The following is a 13,356-nucleotide window of genomic DNA, read 5'->3' on the forward strand; positions in this document are numbered from 1 at the left end:
AACTCTGCTGTTACGCTCCTGAAGTTGCCAGTAACCGGCTAAACCAGGGATCGGCAACTTTTTCCATTTGGGAGGTCCAATTTCTCTTACAATTTCTACCGACCCGGCGTGCCAGTTCTGATTTTCATATGCACATTTCCGTAGAACAGTTTAATTTAATCTATATATTAGTCTGTATCTCAATCAGTGTCATGTGGTTACTCAAAACTATATCTAAAAGAAAATTACTCAAATCTAAAAGTAACTTCTATTGCCAACGATGTAAAAATAGCACACAAAGCCAACAGAAAAACATTGCAGCCTGCAGGTAGAAAATATACAGATAATAATAAAGCATCCTATAAATCATATTGGCTACGCATGGCCTGTCTGCAAAAAAACTTGAAACATCTTATCAACTATCAACTGTGTCTGGCCCGAAGCTCAGGTTTACAAGCTTGCAACATGATCTGGGCCCTCAGAGCCTCCCCCGCCAGTGTACTCGGGACAGACACAGCTGTTAGCAACTTGTGCAAAGGATAAGTAAATCAGGTGTTTTATGACATTTCCACTGGATCAGAGCATTACATCTTTCCATTTCATGCCTAGTAGTTATCAAAAGGGAGACCAGGAAATATTTTTTCTAATACATTGGAGGAACTATTGTCACATTTTATATTTATGTCATTCAGCAGACGTATCTAGAGCGACTTATAGGAGCAATAAGGACACAGACAGGGTTTTCGCCTAGTCGGCCCAGGGATTCGAACCAGCAGCCTTCGGTTAATGGCATAGCGCTCTTAACTCTTAGGCTACCTGCCGTTCTTGTCAATGTACTCTAAAAACAGACTTTGTTTACTTGCATTTATGGCTGGGGGACATAATGATATATATCGTGTGACAATAGACGTTTTTCTATCGTTTTCATATTATGCCCTATCGTTTATTTCGTTGAGTCGCAAATCACTCTACGGCAATATTTTTCAGCAATTGGACGTAGCTTTGTGTTCTTACAAATTTGCAACACAAACAAACACGGAGGAGAGTGAACGCGACACAGAGCACGTACCTAAAAGAGGGGCTACTTCAGACGCATGGACGTGGTTTGGGTATGAAAATTCTGACACGGACCAGAAATCCATCCTCCGCAAAATATGCCACAGGCACACCACTAACCTCTTTTACCACCTACGCAAGAATCATGTGAAACAGTATGGAGAGAGTCTACGGATGAGATCCCAAAAAGTACAGTGGAATGCTCAAAAACAAACCCCCAACTCAGACGTTAGAGTTAGCAGACTCAGAAATTGCAGCCCAAATAAATGCTTCACAGAGTTCAAGTAACAGACATCTCATCAACTGTTCAGAGGAGACTGCATGAATCAGGCCTTCATGGTCAAATTGCTGCAAAGAAACCACTACTAAAGGACAGCAATAATAAGAAGAGAATTGCTTGGGCCAAAAAACACGACCAATGGACATTAGACCGGTGGAAATCTGTCCTTGGGTCTGATTAAACCAAATTTGAGATTTTCAGTTCCAACCGCTGTGTCTTTGTGAGATGCAGAGTATGTGAATGGATGATCTTTGCATGTATAGTTCCCACCGTGAAGCATGGAGGAAGTGGTGTGATGGTGCTTTGGTGGTGACATGTCTGTAATTTATTTATAATTCAAGGCACACTACCACAGCATTCTACAGCGATACGGCATCCCATCTGGTTTGCGCTTAGTGGAACTATCAATTGTTTTTCAACAGGACAACAACCCAAAACACCAGGCTGTGTTAGGGCTATTTGACCAAGAAGGAGAGTGATGGAGTCCTGCATCAGATGATCTGGCCACCACAATCACCCAAACTCAACTCAATTGAGATGGTTTGTTATGAGTTGGACCGCAGAGTGAAGGAAAAGAAGCCAACAAGTGCCCAGCATGTGGGAACTCCAAGACTTTTGGAAAAGCATTTCAGATGAAGCTGGTTGAGAGAAAGCCAAGGGTGCGCAAAGCTGTCATCAAGGGAAAGGGTGTCTATTTGAAGAATCGCAAATATAAAATATATTGTGATTTGTTTAACACTTTTTTTTTTTACTACATTATTCCATGTGTTAACAAACTTTTGACTGATGCTTGACTAAGAAACGTAACGAAACAAGCAAACCTACACAAATACACACAAAGCCGTTTTGGAAAAGATGTGGTTATAGTAGGTGAGTGGCTGGTTTAGCAGAGCAGAGGAGTGCTACTGACCTGTGTGTTGGGTGGTGGTGCTGTGGATGTAGTAGTAGAGGATGGGTCTGTGTTTGCCTGCTGCTGTGCCTGTTGCTGCTGTGCCTGTTGCTGCTGTTGGATCTGCTCAAGCTGCTGTTTCTGCATCAGGGCCAGCTGCTCCTGGTGCTGTTGGTACTGCTCTGCTGTGAATGCTACAGAGACAGGATAACAATGTTATACACACACATGGGTTATACACAAACTGGTCACAGGAGAATGAATGAAGAGTCAGGGTTCATACACATTGACTGATGTCATGAAATTCCTTTTCCATGACTTAAACAAATTTCCATGACCAACAATTGGTGGCATCTATGTACGTATAAATAAACAAGCACCATGTGGTATTGACACTGGGAGCTCTCAGATCACATGTACCACCTCCTGTCATTAACCCCCCCCCACACACAAAGTACAATACATCAAAGTAGAATATCTGTTAGGTAACTGTATAAAATGCAATTGTATTTGTTGTCCGTAGCTTATGCCTGACCATACCATAACCCCACCAGGGCGCACTCTGTTCACAATGTTGACATCAGCAAACCGCTCGCCCTCACGACACCATACACGTGACGTGGTCTGCGGTTGTGAGGCTGGTTGGACGTACTACCAAATTCTCTCAAATTATGTTGGAGGCGACTTACGGTAGAGAAATGAACATTACATTCTCTGGCAACAGCTCTGGTGGTCATTCCTGCTATCAGCATGCCAATTGCACGCTCCCTCAAAACTTGTGTTGTGTGACAAAACTGCACATTTTAGAGTGGCCTTTTATTGTCCCCATTATACGATGTACCTGTGTAATGATCATGCTGTTTAATCAGCTTCTTGAAATGCCACCCCTATCAGGTGGATGGATTATCTTGGCAAATAAGAAATTCTTACTAACAGGGATGTAAACACATTTTGCACAACATTTGAGATAAGCTTTTTGTGCGCATGGAACATTTCTAGTATCTTTTCTATCAACTCACGGAACATAGGACCAAGACTTTACATTTTGTTAAGTGTATATTGGTAGGTGCTACCGAATGTCATTTTTGTTGAGTTTGGACATTTAAAAGCGAATGGTAGACATCATGCAAATGAACAGTACTGGCTCTAGAGCAGCATACATCCACTGGAGTCGCTAGGGCAACAGGCCTGACTGCTCTGAGAAGATGGAGGAGCAGCAGACAGGCTGAAAACCGAGAGGGAAAAAACAAGGAAATCAAAAGAGAAGTGGAAGCTGTACAGAACTCAAACAAAGGGCTTTGACTTCACCATGGCAGAAAGCCAACAATATGATGTCCTGTCACCTTGATAACTAGCAAATTAAACTTAGGTGTCGTGTTTACGCAGAATTCTACTTTTCTCTGGTACTTTTATTGGTGAAGCCAGCCTACTTTTCTCCGGTAGAATGCAAGAAAAACATAAGGAAATGTAGCTGGCTACATTCTTTCTATGACAAACAGAAAGATTATAGCCATGCATAGTTGTTCCCCAAAATACCTTGGTTTTTAATTGTAAGCTCATTTAGCCTTTAATTGTAAGCTCATTTAGCTTCCAGTCACATAGCGTTGCACTTCTCTTGTCATCTGATGAAAATGAAGCTATTTTCTGACAAAGCTGTTTCACTAATGTATTTTCTGGTAAGGAAAACTATAGTTGAATGCCCCTGATCACTCTATTGAAGTCAAAATTTAAATAAATAAAAGTATACTTTCAATATAATACACGGCCCTGTCAATACACAGCTGGACTCACCTGCTCCTGCTGGGAAACTACGGTAAGCTTCATAATGTAAAATAATGTGACAGGTGAAATGAAGAACGCAAACTGCTTCATCTTCTTACATATTGCACAAGTTGACTGCAGGTATTTACTTAAGTAACAACAAATATGAAAATGTACAGAAAAACTTAAAATAAATAGTTTCAATGGTATTGAAAAACCATCCCGTGGCTATTTCCAAATAACCTGGTATACAGACCAAGCCTCATGGTAGACTCAGTATTTTTAATCAACTGAAGCAAGCCAACAAATTTGATTCTGGAAATTGCCCTTAGCTACATTAGAAGTGTTTACTTTGCAGGCTGACTAGCATCTATTGAGTTGCAATGTCCCATACATTGGATGGTCAAATCAATTGGAAGCATCTACAAAACAAGCTTCCAAGAAAAATGTTTTTGTTTTTTTCCCATCATCTTTGAAATGCAAGAGAAAGGCCAATATATGACTAAGGAATCTAGGCGCAATTTAGATTTTGGCCACTAGACGGCACCAGTGTATGTGCAAAGTTTTAGACTGATTCAATGAACCATTGTATTTCTGTTCAAAATGTATCAAGACTGCCCAAATGTGCCTAATTGGTTTATTAATAGATGTTAAAGTTCATAACTGTGCACTCTCAAACAATAGCATGGTATTATTTCACTAAAAGCTCATGTAAATTGGACAGTGCAGTTAGACTAACAAGAATTAAAGCTTTCTGCCTATATCAGATATGTCTATGCCGCGGGAAATTTTCTTGTTACTTACAACCTCATGCGATTCACATTAGCTTACGTTAGCTCAACCGTCCCGCGGGGTAACACATCATGTATGTAGATGTTTAAAAAAGTAAATCAACTTCATATGTTCTTATTCGTGAGATTCAGTGTACATTTTTCTGGGGCATGACGAAAACATCAATAAACATTAATAGCTAAAAAGTTAATTAGAGCGTACTGTATGTTTTGAATAGGCTACCTACTTATTAGTATGTTCTCTATCATATTTTATAGTCTAGGCCTACCCTGCTGATGCAATGTCCGACTGGCTCTCTCTTTCTATGAGCAACGGCCCATTTGTCTCGCACAGATGCAGGTGAGGTGCGCGCAATAACTCAAGGGCTAAAGTGTCATTCTTATCCTAGCTGACAGGTTGATTTTGATATATATATATATATATATATAAACTGTGCCTAAATAAATTACATTAACAGAAATTATTAAATTCATTTCCATAACTTTTCAGATTTGATCATTTTCTAAAACTTTTCCGGGCCTGGAAAACACCATTTAAAAATTCCAGGATTTCCATGATAGAAAGATCCCTGAGAGTTTAGGTGATATGCAGATCCTATATTTCTCCACCAGTCATAGTAAAGCAAAGAAAAAGGCTGCACAGTGCACACGCTAGGCAATTTGCCACTCCCATGCCTATCTTTCATTTCCTGCATATACACAACTGTAATTGGCTCCAAGGCTGACTTTGTACACCTGTAGCTTGTCTTCTAGATAGAACAACATTCAATATCTTCACGAAGCTGGTAACTGTTTATTTGAGTCACTAGCATGGCTGATAGAAGACAAAAATAGCTAGCTTCTACGATGTCAATTTTGTTCGGTGATAGGCCTACTGTTGTAATCAAATAATCAGACCCAGTATAACCCTCGATCTAAGTCCTAATTTGACCCTTAGCGTGGCTGACAAAATGCATCACAATACCTAGCCCTCTATGACATTAGCCAGGAATATAAACTTGTCAGACTCACTCCTGTGATAACGTTTTTTTTCAGTTAACTCCGTAGATCAGATCATTAGTGCCTTGTGACTGGTCTTACAGGATACGCAGCTGCTAGTCTGTCTCAAACAAACTCATTCATTTCACTTCGCACGCCAAGAATGCATCCCAAATAGTGCTCTGTTCTCTATAAAGTGCACATTAGTTTTAATCGAAGACTAACCATGTCTCTGGTGCGAGAGACTGCCAAAGCAAGTTGACAAAGCAAGTTGACAAAGCAATGACAAATCTGCTAAAGAGCAATTTCATAGTAAGGTCAACCGGAGTATGAAAAAACTAAATGGCTTATTTCCTAATTAAACTACTTTCATATTTGCCTTGAATGTGTGCCTTTTGAAGTAAAGACTACATTTGGCCTATATATTTGCCAAATTGAATGTTATTGTTACTACAAATAGAATACAAAGTTTCAAAATAAGCATTTGTCAACCAGATATGATAGCTTTCGGCAATGCCTCACAGAACTTGTTTTAGTACTGTGTTTCTAACCAAATCATAAGGTTAACGAAACCATATCAAACATATGTTTGTCCATTGAGTGCTAGTATAGAATTCTAGTGAAGCTAGAAAGCTGATTTGGACAGGGAGTGTCACATCCGTAATGTTTTTGAGGAAAGGTTGTTACTGTGGATGCCTTTCAAGTATGATTGTATGCAAACTTTCTGTGCAAAGCTAACTTTCATCTAGGGCTTAGGTGATGTATAAATGGGTTTCCTTTCTGTCAGTACTCGTTCTAAGCGTAACGGATGTGGCCGTTACGGACGCATAACATGATCAATGACTCACTAGTCAGCAGCACTGCATAACGCGATCATAATAGAATGTTCATGGCCTTCCTACAGCTTCAGAAGTGTGTTTATGTTAGTAAACAAGCTAGCGGGCAATCTGTGTGTGTGATCTATTTCGGGTGTACTCTCGTTCTCTTATGAACTGCAATCATGCGTTCTGCTAACTGGACCATTGCCTTAGATCACATGGCATAATAAAGGTCTTAAATTCATAAACAAAGTCTTAAAAATCCATAAGAAACTTTCACTGGTCATGCTGAGTTTGTTTACTTCCTTGAGTAACTATATTGACAATATTTGTCTGCATCTGTGTAGTCTGCAGCTGTTAAGTCTCAGGTGATTTACGACCTGACAAGAAATGTCTGTGAAAGTGCAAACCCTGTGCCACTGGTAGATTATAATTCAATGAAACATATTTGTTTTACCATGTCGCATAAAATGAAGTTCACAGGAAAGACATCTAACATAATGACATATGTCAAGATATAGTTGAGATGATAAGGGACGAGTGAGGAGTGAGCACAGCTATCTCAAATGAACAAGAGAATGAAATGAGCATCAATCCCTGAGTCTAGGGTTAGACGTATACACTGAGTCTACAAAACATGAACTGCTCTTTCCATGACATGCACTGACCAGGTGAAAGCCATGATTCCTTATTGATGATGTCACTTGCTAAATCCACTTCAAATCCGTGTAGATGAAGGGAAGGAGACAGGTTAAAGAAGGATTTTCTGAGACAATTGACGTGGATTGTGTGCCATTCAGAGGGTAAATGGGCAAGACAAAAAATACAAGTGCCTTTGAATGGGGCATGGTAGTAGGTGCCAGACACACCGGTTTATGTCAAGAACTGCAACGCTACTGGGACACACGCCCAACAGTTTCCCGTGTGTATCATAAATGATCCACCCCCCAAAGGACATCCAGCCAACTTGACAACTGGAGCATTGAAGTCAATATGGGCCAGTATTCCTGTGGAACGCTTTTGACACCTTGTAGAGTCCATAGGGGGAGGGGGGGGGGGGGGGGGGGGGAACTCTGCAGTTTGTGGGACTGGTAACAGATAAAGACTGACTCCGATGCTGTTCAAGAGTAATTACCACACAGGATGTGTACATCTTCCCAGCCAAGGGGGACAAGGCTTGGGTGGCTGCAGGTCAAGTTGTCCAGTCTCTGTGTCCTTTTGTGGACAACAGGGGGAGGAGGTAACATTTCATAAAGCCTGATTTTGAGCCTGATGTGCTGGCAGATTAACTTCTCTGGGATAGGGGGCATCATTTGGAATTTTGGATGAAAAGCATGCCCAAATTCAACTGCCTGCTACTCATGCCCAGAATATATGGTTTGAAAACACTCTGAAGTTTCTAAAAAAAACTGTTTGAATCATGTCTGAGTATAACAGAACTTATTTAGCAGGCGAAACCCTGAGGACAAACCATTCAGACTTTTTTTTATTTATTTTTTAGGTCACTACTATTCAAATGCGTTTTCATTGGGAATCCAGATATCTAAGGGACGTGCTTGCAGTTCCTACCGCTTCCACTGGATGTCACCAGTCTTTAGAAATTGGTTGAGGTTATTCCTTTGTGTAATGAAGAAGTACAGCCATCTTGAACGAGGGTCACTTCATGTGTACTGTTTGATAGAGGCGCATGACCAGAAAGCATGCGTCAGTTTGTTTTCTTCCTGTATTGAACACAGATGTCTTAAATTTTATTGATATTTACGTTAAAAATACCTAAAGTTCTATTAAAAAAGTAGTTTGAAATGTTTTGGCAAAGTTTACAGGTAACATTAGAGATATTTTGTAGTCACGTTGTGCAAGTTGGAACCGGTGTTTTTCTGGCTCGAACGCGCCAAATAAATGGACATTTTGGATATATATGGACGGAATTAATCAAACAAAAGGACCATGTGTGATGTTTATGGGACATATTGGAGTGCCAACAGAAGAAGCTCGCCAAAGGTAAGGCATGATTTATATTTTTATTTCTGCGTTGTGTCCCGCCTGCAGGGTTGAAATATGTTATTTTGTTTATGGAGGTGCTATCGTCAGATAATAGCATCGTTTGCTTTCGCCGAAAAGCCCTTTTGAAATCTGACATGTTGGCTGGATTCACAACACGTGTAGCTTTAATTTGGTATCTTACATGTGTGATTTAATGGAAGTTTGATTTTATAGGAATTTATTTGAATTTGGCGCTCTGCATTCTCTCTGGCTTTTGGCCAAGTGGGACGCTACCACGTTCCACATATCCCAGAGAGGTTAAAGGGTGTGAGATGAATAAAGCATGAGGTCATATTTTTTATTTTATTTAGTTTTTGTATGTTTATTCTGTTACTCAGTAGGTGATTGATAATAAACAAATATTTTAAATAAAACAGCCATTAACGATCTAAAATGAAATGACTGAAACTTTGTACATTTGAAATGAAGTGTCATCATTTGCGATCTGTCTTTTGGGACCCTGTCACATCCATAAAGCAGAATGTCACATCCATAACAACATTTACCTCTAGTGTTATGAATTGTTGAGGTATGTAGCACTCTAATTCGGAATGAAAACGGAGTTCTTCAAATAAAGAAATTAAATGCATTTATGGTTGGTTAAGATGGGACCCACAAGTGCACTTAGAGCCTATGCAATAACTATTCAAGATACTGGTGATTTCTTGGTTATTTGAGGTACACTGCATTGTCAGATGACAAAAGTATGATGAATCTTAGTAAACAAAACTTTAATATATAAAAACACTTATTATCCACAACGTCACATCATAACGGTCAATTGTCCTCTCTGAAGTGTGTATGCGTGCATGCATATATATATATATATATATATATAAAAAAATATAATATAATATATATATATATATATATATATATATATATATATATATATATATATAAATATAATATATATATATAAATATAATATATATATATATATATATATATATTTTCATCATTGGTTTTTGTGTAGTCAATCCTTACTTTCAAAGCGGCTATTAATATTTTACCCTAAGATTGAGATTCAGACTTTTGCTGATGCATCCATTGTCCCTAAAATGCCTGTCCATTTCCATCACATCCATAACGGAAGTTGTCGTTGCGTCACTGTGGTATTATTTAGAATTGTGTCGACACTTCCCATTTAGGGTTCTACAAATACACATTAACATCTTAATTTATGCTTGATAAGGAAATTCTGAGAGACATTCTGTTTCATTTTGTGTGCAAATGTCATATCCATAACACTAACATTGCCCTAAACCTAAGGTTACGGTGATGCACAAGGCTGTGCTGAACCCCTGTAAAGGCCCATGTTTGAGCTCACAGACAGAGGTTAACCTCAAAGCCCAAGTCAAGACATTCTCAATCCACATCCTATACTTAGCCAGCCGCTGTGGTTTGGGTCAATACATCTTTTCAGATTCCAGGTGTGGTTTGAGAATCATGTAACCTCTTATTGGGCCACTCTCTACACTGGGTCAAACCTTTGACTGAGCCCATAAAAATACCTCCTTCAGAAAGATAGCTTATCAGGAGAAAAACTGGGCCTAGCTATGAACTAGCTCCTATGGTTATCCTTTCGATCTAAGCAAAACAGGTGTGACAGCCAGAACATAGGCTACTCGTATACACTTAGAGACATCAAAAGTTGAATAAGTGAACATAAACATACACACCAGTGTCGACAGAAGCACGTGCACAGCAAAATATGCCTCCCCAAAATGGTAATGCAGTTCAACATGTGGCCTAGCAAACCGCAAGGGGGTATGAAAGGAAAACACACCGATATGGCTGTGGCAAAAAAATATGGCAAAAAAATACATTGGTCGACCAAGAGTCATCTAAATTGATCAACATTTTTAAACATGTATTTTCCCGTATACAGCGGTTTGAATAAAATACACTATTTGTAGGCTACTGAGCTTGCCTGACGCACTAAGCAATTCAATTAAAAATAACAAGTGACTTAAGAGGGAGGCAGAGATCAATATAGCAAAGTCAATAGGCTACGTTGAGGAACTATTATCATTCTCAATGGATGTAAAAACAGACTTTGTTTACTTGCTGTTTGAGGCAAAGAAAAAATTACTTTGAGAAGCTCCACAGTGGTGGTGAGTTAAGACAATCAGAAATAGTATCAGATTCCCAAATGGGCACATTTACATGCCTACATTTACTCGCAGGCCAGGTAGCCGAGGCCTATTTCTACGTGTAATCAGGTGAGTGTCCTTACTCAAGATTGAAAGGAGAGCTCCAAACAAATTAATTAATAAATTGACAACTTGTAAATGGAATGAAATAAACCAAAACTTCCACAAGTGTAGCCTAGGTTGTGTGCTCTGCAAACAAATTGTCCACTCCAACAATGACAACAGTAAGCCTGCAATATAGAAATAATAATAAATTGAATGCATTAACAGAAATTATCATAACCAAACAAACATTGTAGATTAGAAAGTATGGTAATTAATGGTAAATGTACTACTGGTGATACGGGTGTGCCATCCCTGCGGCCTCCGCAATGGATTAGTCCACTGAGACAGGCGTCTCGTGTGTCATGCATTTAAAAAAATATATATATTTGCCATCATTCGACAAAAAAATATCTGTTGACCAACAACTAAACAATTGACCAGGCGACTAAAATGGGGACATCCCTACACACCAAGGTTAGCTTTCTGACATCAAACATAATTCTAAAACGTAAAAATTCCTATAAAGTATAGAGCTCACCAGCTTGTAGTCCTAAAATCGTAAATTAGTTAGCATTTTCTACTTTGGGTTGGTCGCTACGCTATGTGATGGGGGTTTGGGATCAACGCTGCAAATAATTTAGGAAATCTGTTCTTTCCCACACAAAAAAAGACATGATCTGTCAATGTATGAAATTATTATTATTTTCAAATAAAATCTATTTTTGGGTTGTCTATAGTTGTGGTAAATTTGCAGTCTACAAATTATTATAATTACGCTCCGGTCCCCGACCGTCCGCTCCATCAAAACAAATTGGCACGTGTTCATATAAGGAAAATCAGTAAATGAACCAGGCTATGGACTTCACATGACTGGGAATAGAGATATGCTTCTGTTGGTCACAGATACCCTAAAAAAAAGGTAGGGGCTTGGATCAGAAAACCAGTCAGTATATGGTGTGACCACCAATTTGCCTCATGCAGCACGACATATCTCCTTCGTATAGAGTGGATCCGGCTGTTAGTTGTGGCCTGTGGAATGTTGTCCCACAGGCTGGAACATTCTGTTGTACACGTCAATCCAGAGTAGAGGACGACCGATTAATCGGAATGGCCGATTAATTAGGGCCAATTTCAAGTTTTCATAACAATCGGAAATCGGTATTTTTGGACGCCGATTTAAATAGGCAAGTGAGTTAAGAACATAGTCTTATTTTCAATGATGGCCTGGGAACGGTGTGTTAACTGCCTTGTTCAGGGGCAGAACGACCTTGGTCAGCTCAGGGATTCAATCTTGCAACCTTACAGTTAACTAGTCCCACGCTCTAACCACCTGCCTCAAGAGGAGCCTGCCTGTTACGCGAATGCAGTAAGAAGCCGAGGTAAGTTGCTAGCTAGCATTAAACTTATCTTATAAAAAATAATCAATCAATCATAATCACTAGTTATAACTACACATGGTTGATGATATTGCTAGTTTATCTAGCATGTCCTGCATTGCATATAATCGATGCGGTGCGCATTCACGAAAAAGGACTGTCGTTGCTCCAACATGTACCTAACCATAAACATCAATGCCTTTTTAAAATCAATACACAGAAGTATATATTTTTAAACCTGCATATTTAGCTAAAAGAAAGGTTAGCAGGCAATATTAACCAGGTGAAATTGTGTCACTTCTCCTGCGCTCATTGCACACAGAGTCAGGGTATATGCAACAGTTTGGGCCGCCTGGATCATTGCGAACTAATTTGCCAGAATTTTACATAATTATGACAACATTGAAGGTTGTGCAATGTAACAGCAATATTTAGACTTATGGATGCCATCCATTAGATAAAATACAGAATGGTTCAATATTTCACTGAAAGAATAAACGTTTTGTTTTCGAAATTATAGTTTCCGGATTCGACCAGATTAATGACCTAAGGCTTGTATTTCTGTGTGTTATAATTAAGTCTATGATTTCATATTTGATAGAGCAGTCTGAGCGATGGCAGGCACCAGCAGCCTCGTAAGCATTCCTTCAAAAAGCACTTTTGTGCGTTTCGCCAGCAGCTCTTCGCTGTGCTTCAAGCATTGCACTGTTTATGACTTCAAGCCTATCAAATCCCAAGATTAGGCTGGTGGAACAGATGTGAAATGGCTAGCTAGTTAGCGGGGTGCGCGCTAATAGTGTTTCAAACGTCACTCGCTCTGAGACTTGGAGTAGATGTTCCCCTTGCTCTGCATGGGTAACGCTGCTTCGAGGGTGGCTGTTGTCGATGTGTTCCTGATTCGAGCCCAGGTAGCGGCGAGGAGAGGGATGGAAGCTATACTGTTACACTGGCAATACTAAAGTGCCAATAAGAACATCCAATAGTCAAACGTATATGAAATAAAAATCGTATAGCGAGAAATTGTCCATATAATTAGTAAATGTGGATAGAAACTTCAGAGTGTTTTCTAAAACAGTTTGAATGATGTCTGAGTATAACAGAACTCATATGGCAGGCAAAACCTGAGAAGAAAATCCAACCAGGAAGTGGGAAATCTGAGGTTTGTAGTTTATCAGCTCAGCCCC

General features: G+C 39.4%; 1 protein-coding gene across 2 annotated transcripts in view; it reads right to left on the bottom strand.

Annotated features, from left to right (window-relative positions):
• The window catches only part of LOC110535559 (enhancer of polycomb homolog 1-like), a 61,193-nt gene that overhangs the window by 7,030 nt on the left and 40,807 nt on the right, over positions 1-13,356 (bottom strand). For both annotated transcript variants that reach the window (XM_036935294.1, XM_036935293.1), the window contains exon 11: positions 2,226-2,398. In XM_036935294.1, the coding sequence (XP_036791189.1) occupies positions 2,226-2,398 (173 nt within the window). The remainder of the gene's footprint in view (positions 1-2,225; positions 2,399-13,356) is intronic.

This window comes from Oncorhynchus mykiss, chromosome 11 (genome assembly GCF_013265735.2).
Source record: "Oncorhynchus mykiss isolate Arlee chromosome 11, USDA_OmykA_1.1, whole genome shotgun sequence".
Lineage (NCBI taxonomy): Eukaryota > Metazoa > Chordata > Actinopteri > Salmoniformes > Salmonidae > Oncorhynchus > Oncorhynchus mykiss.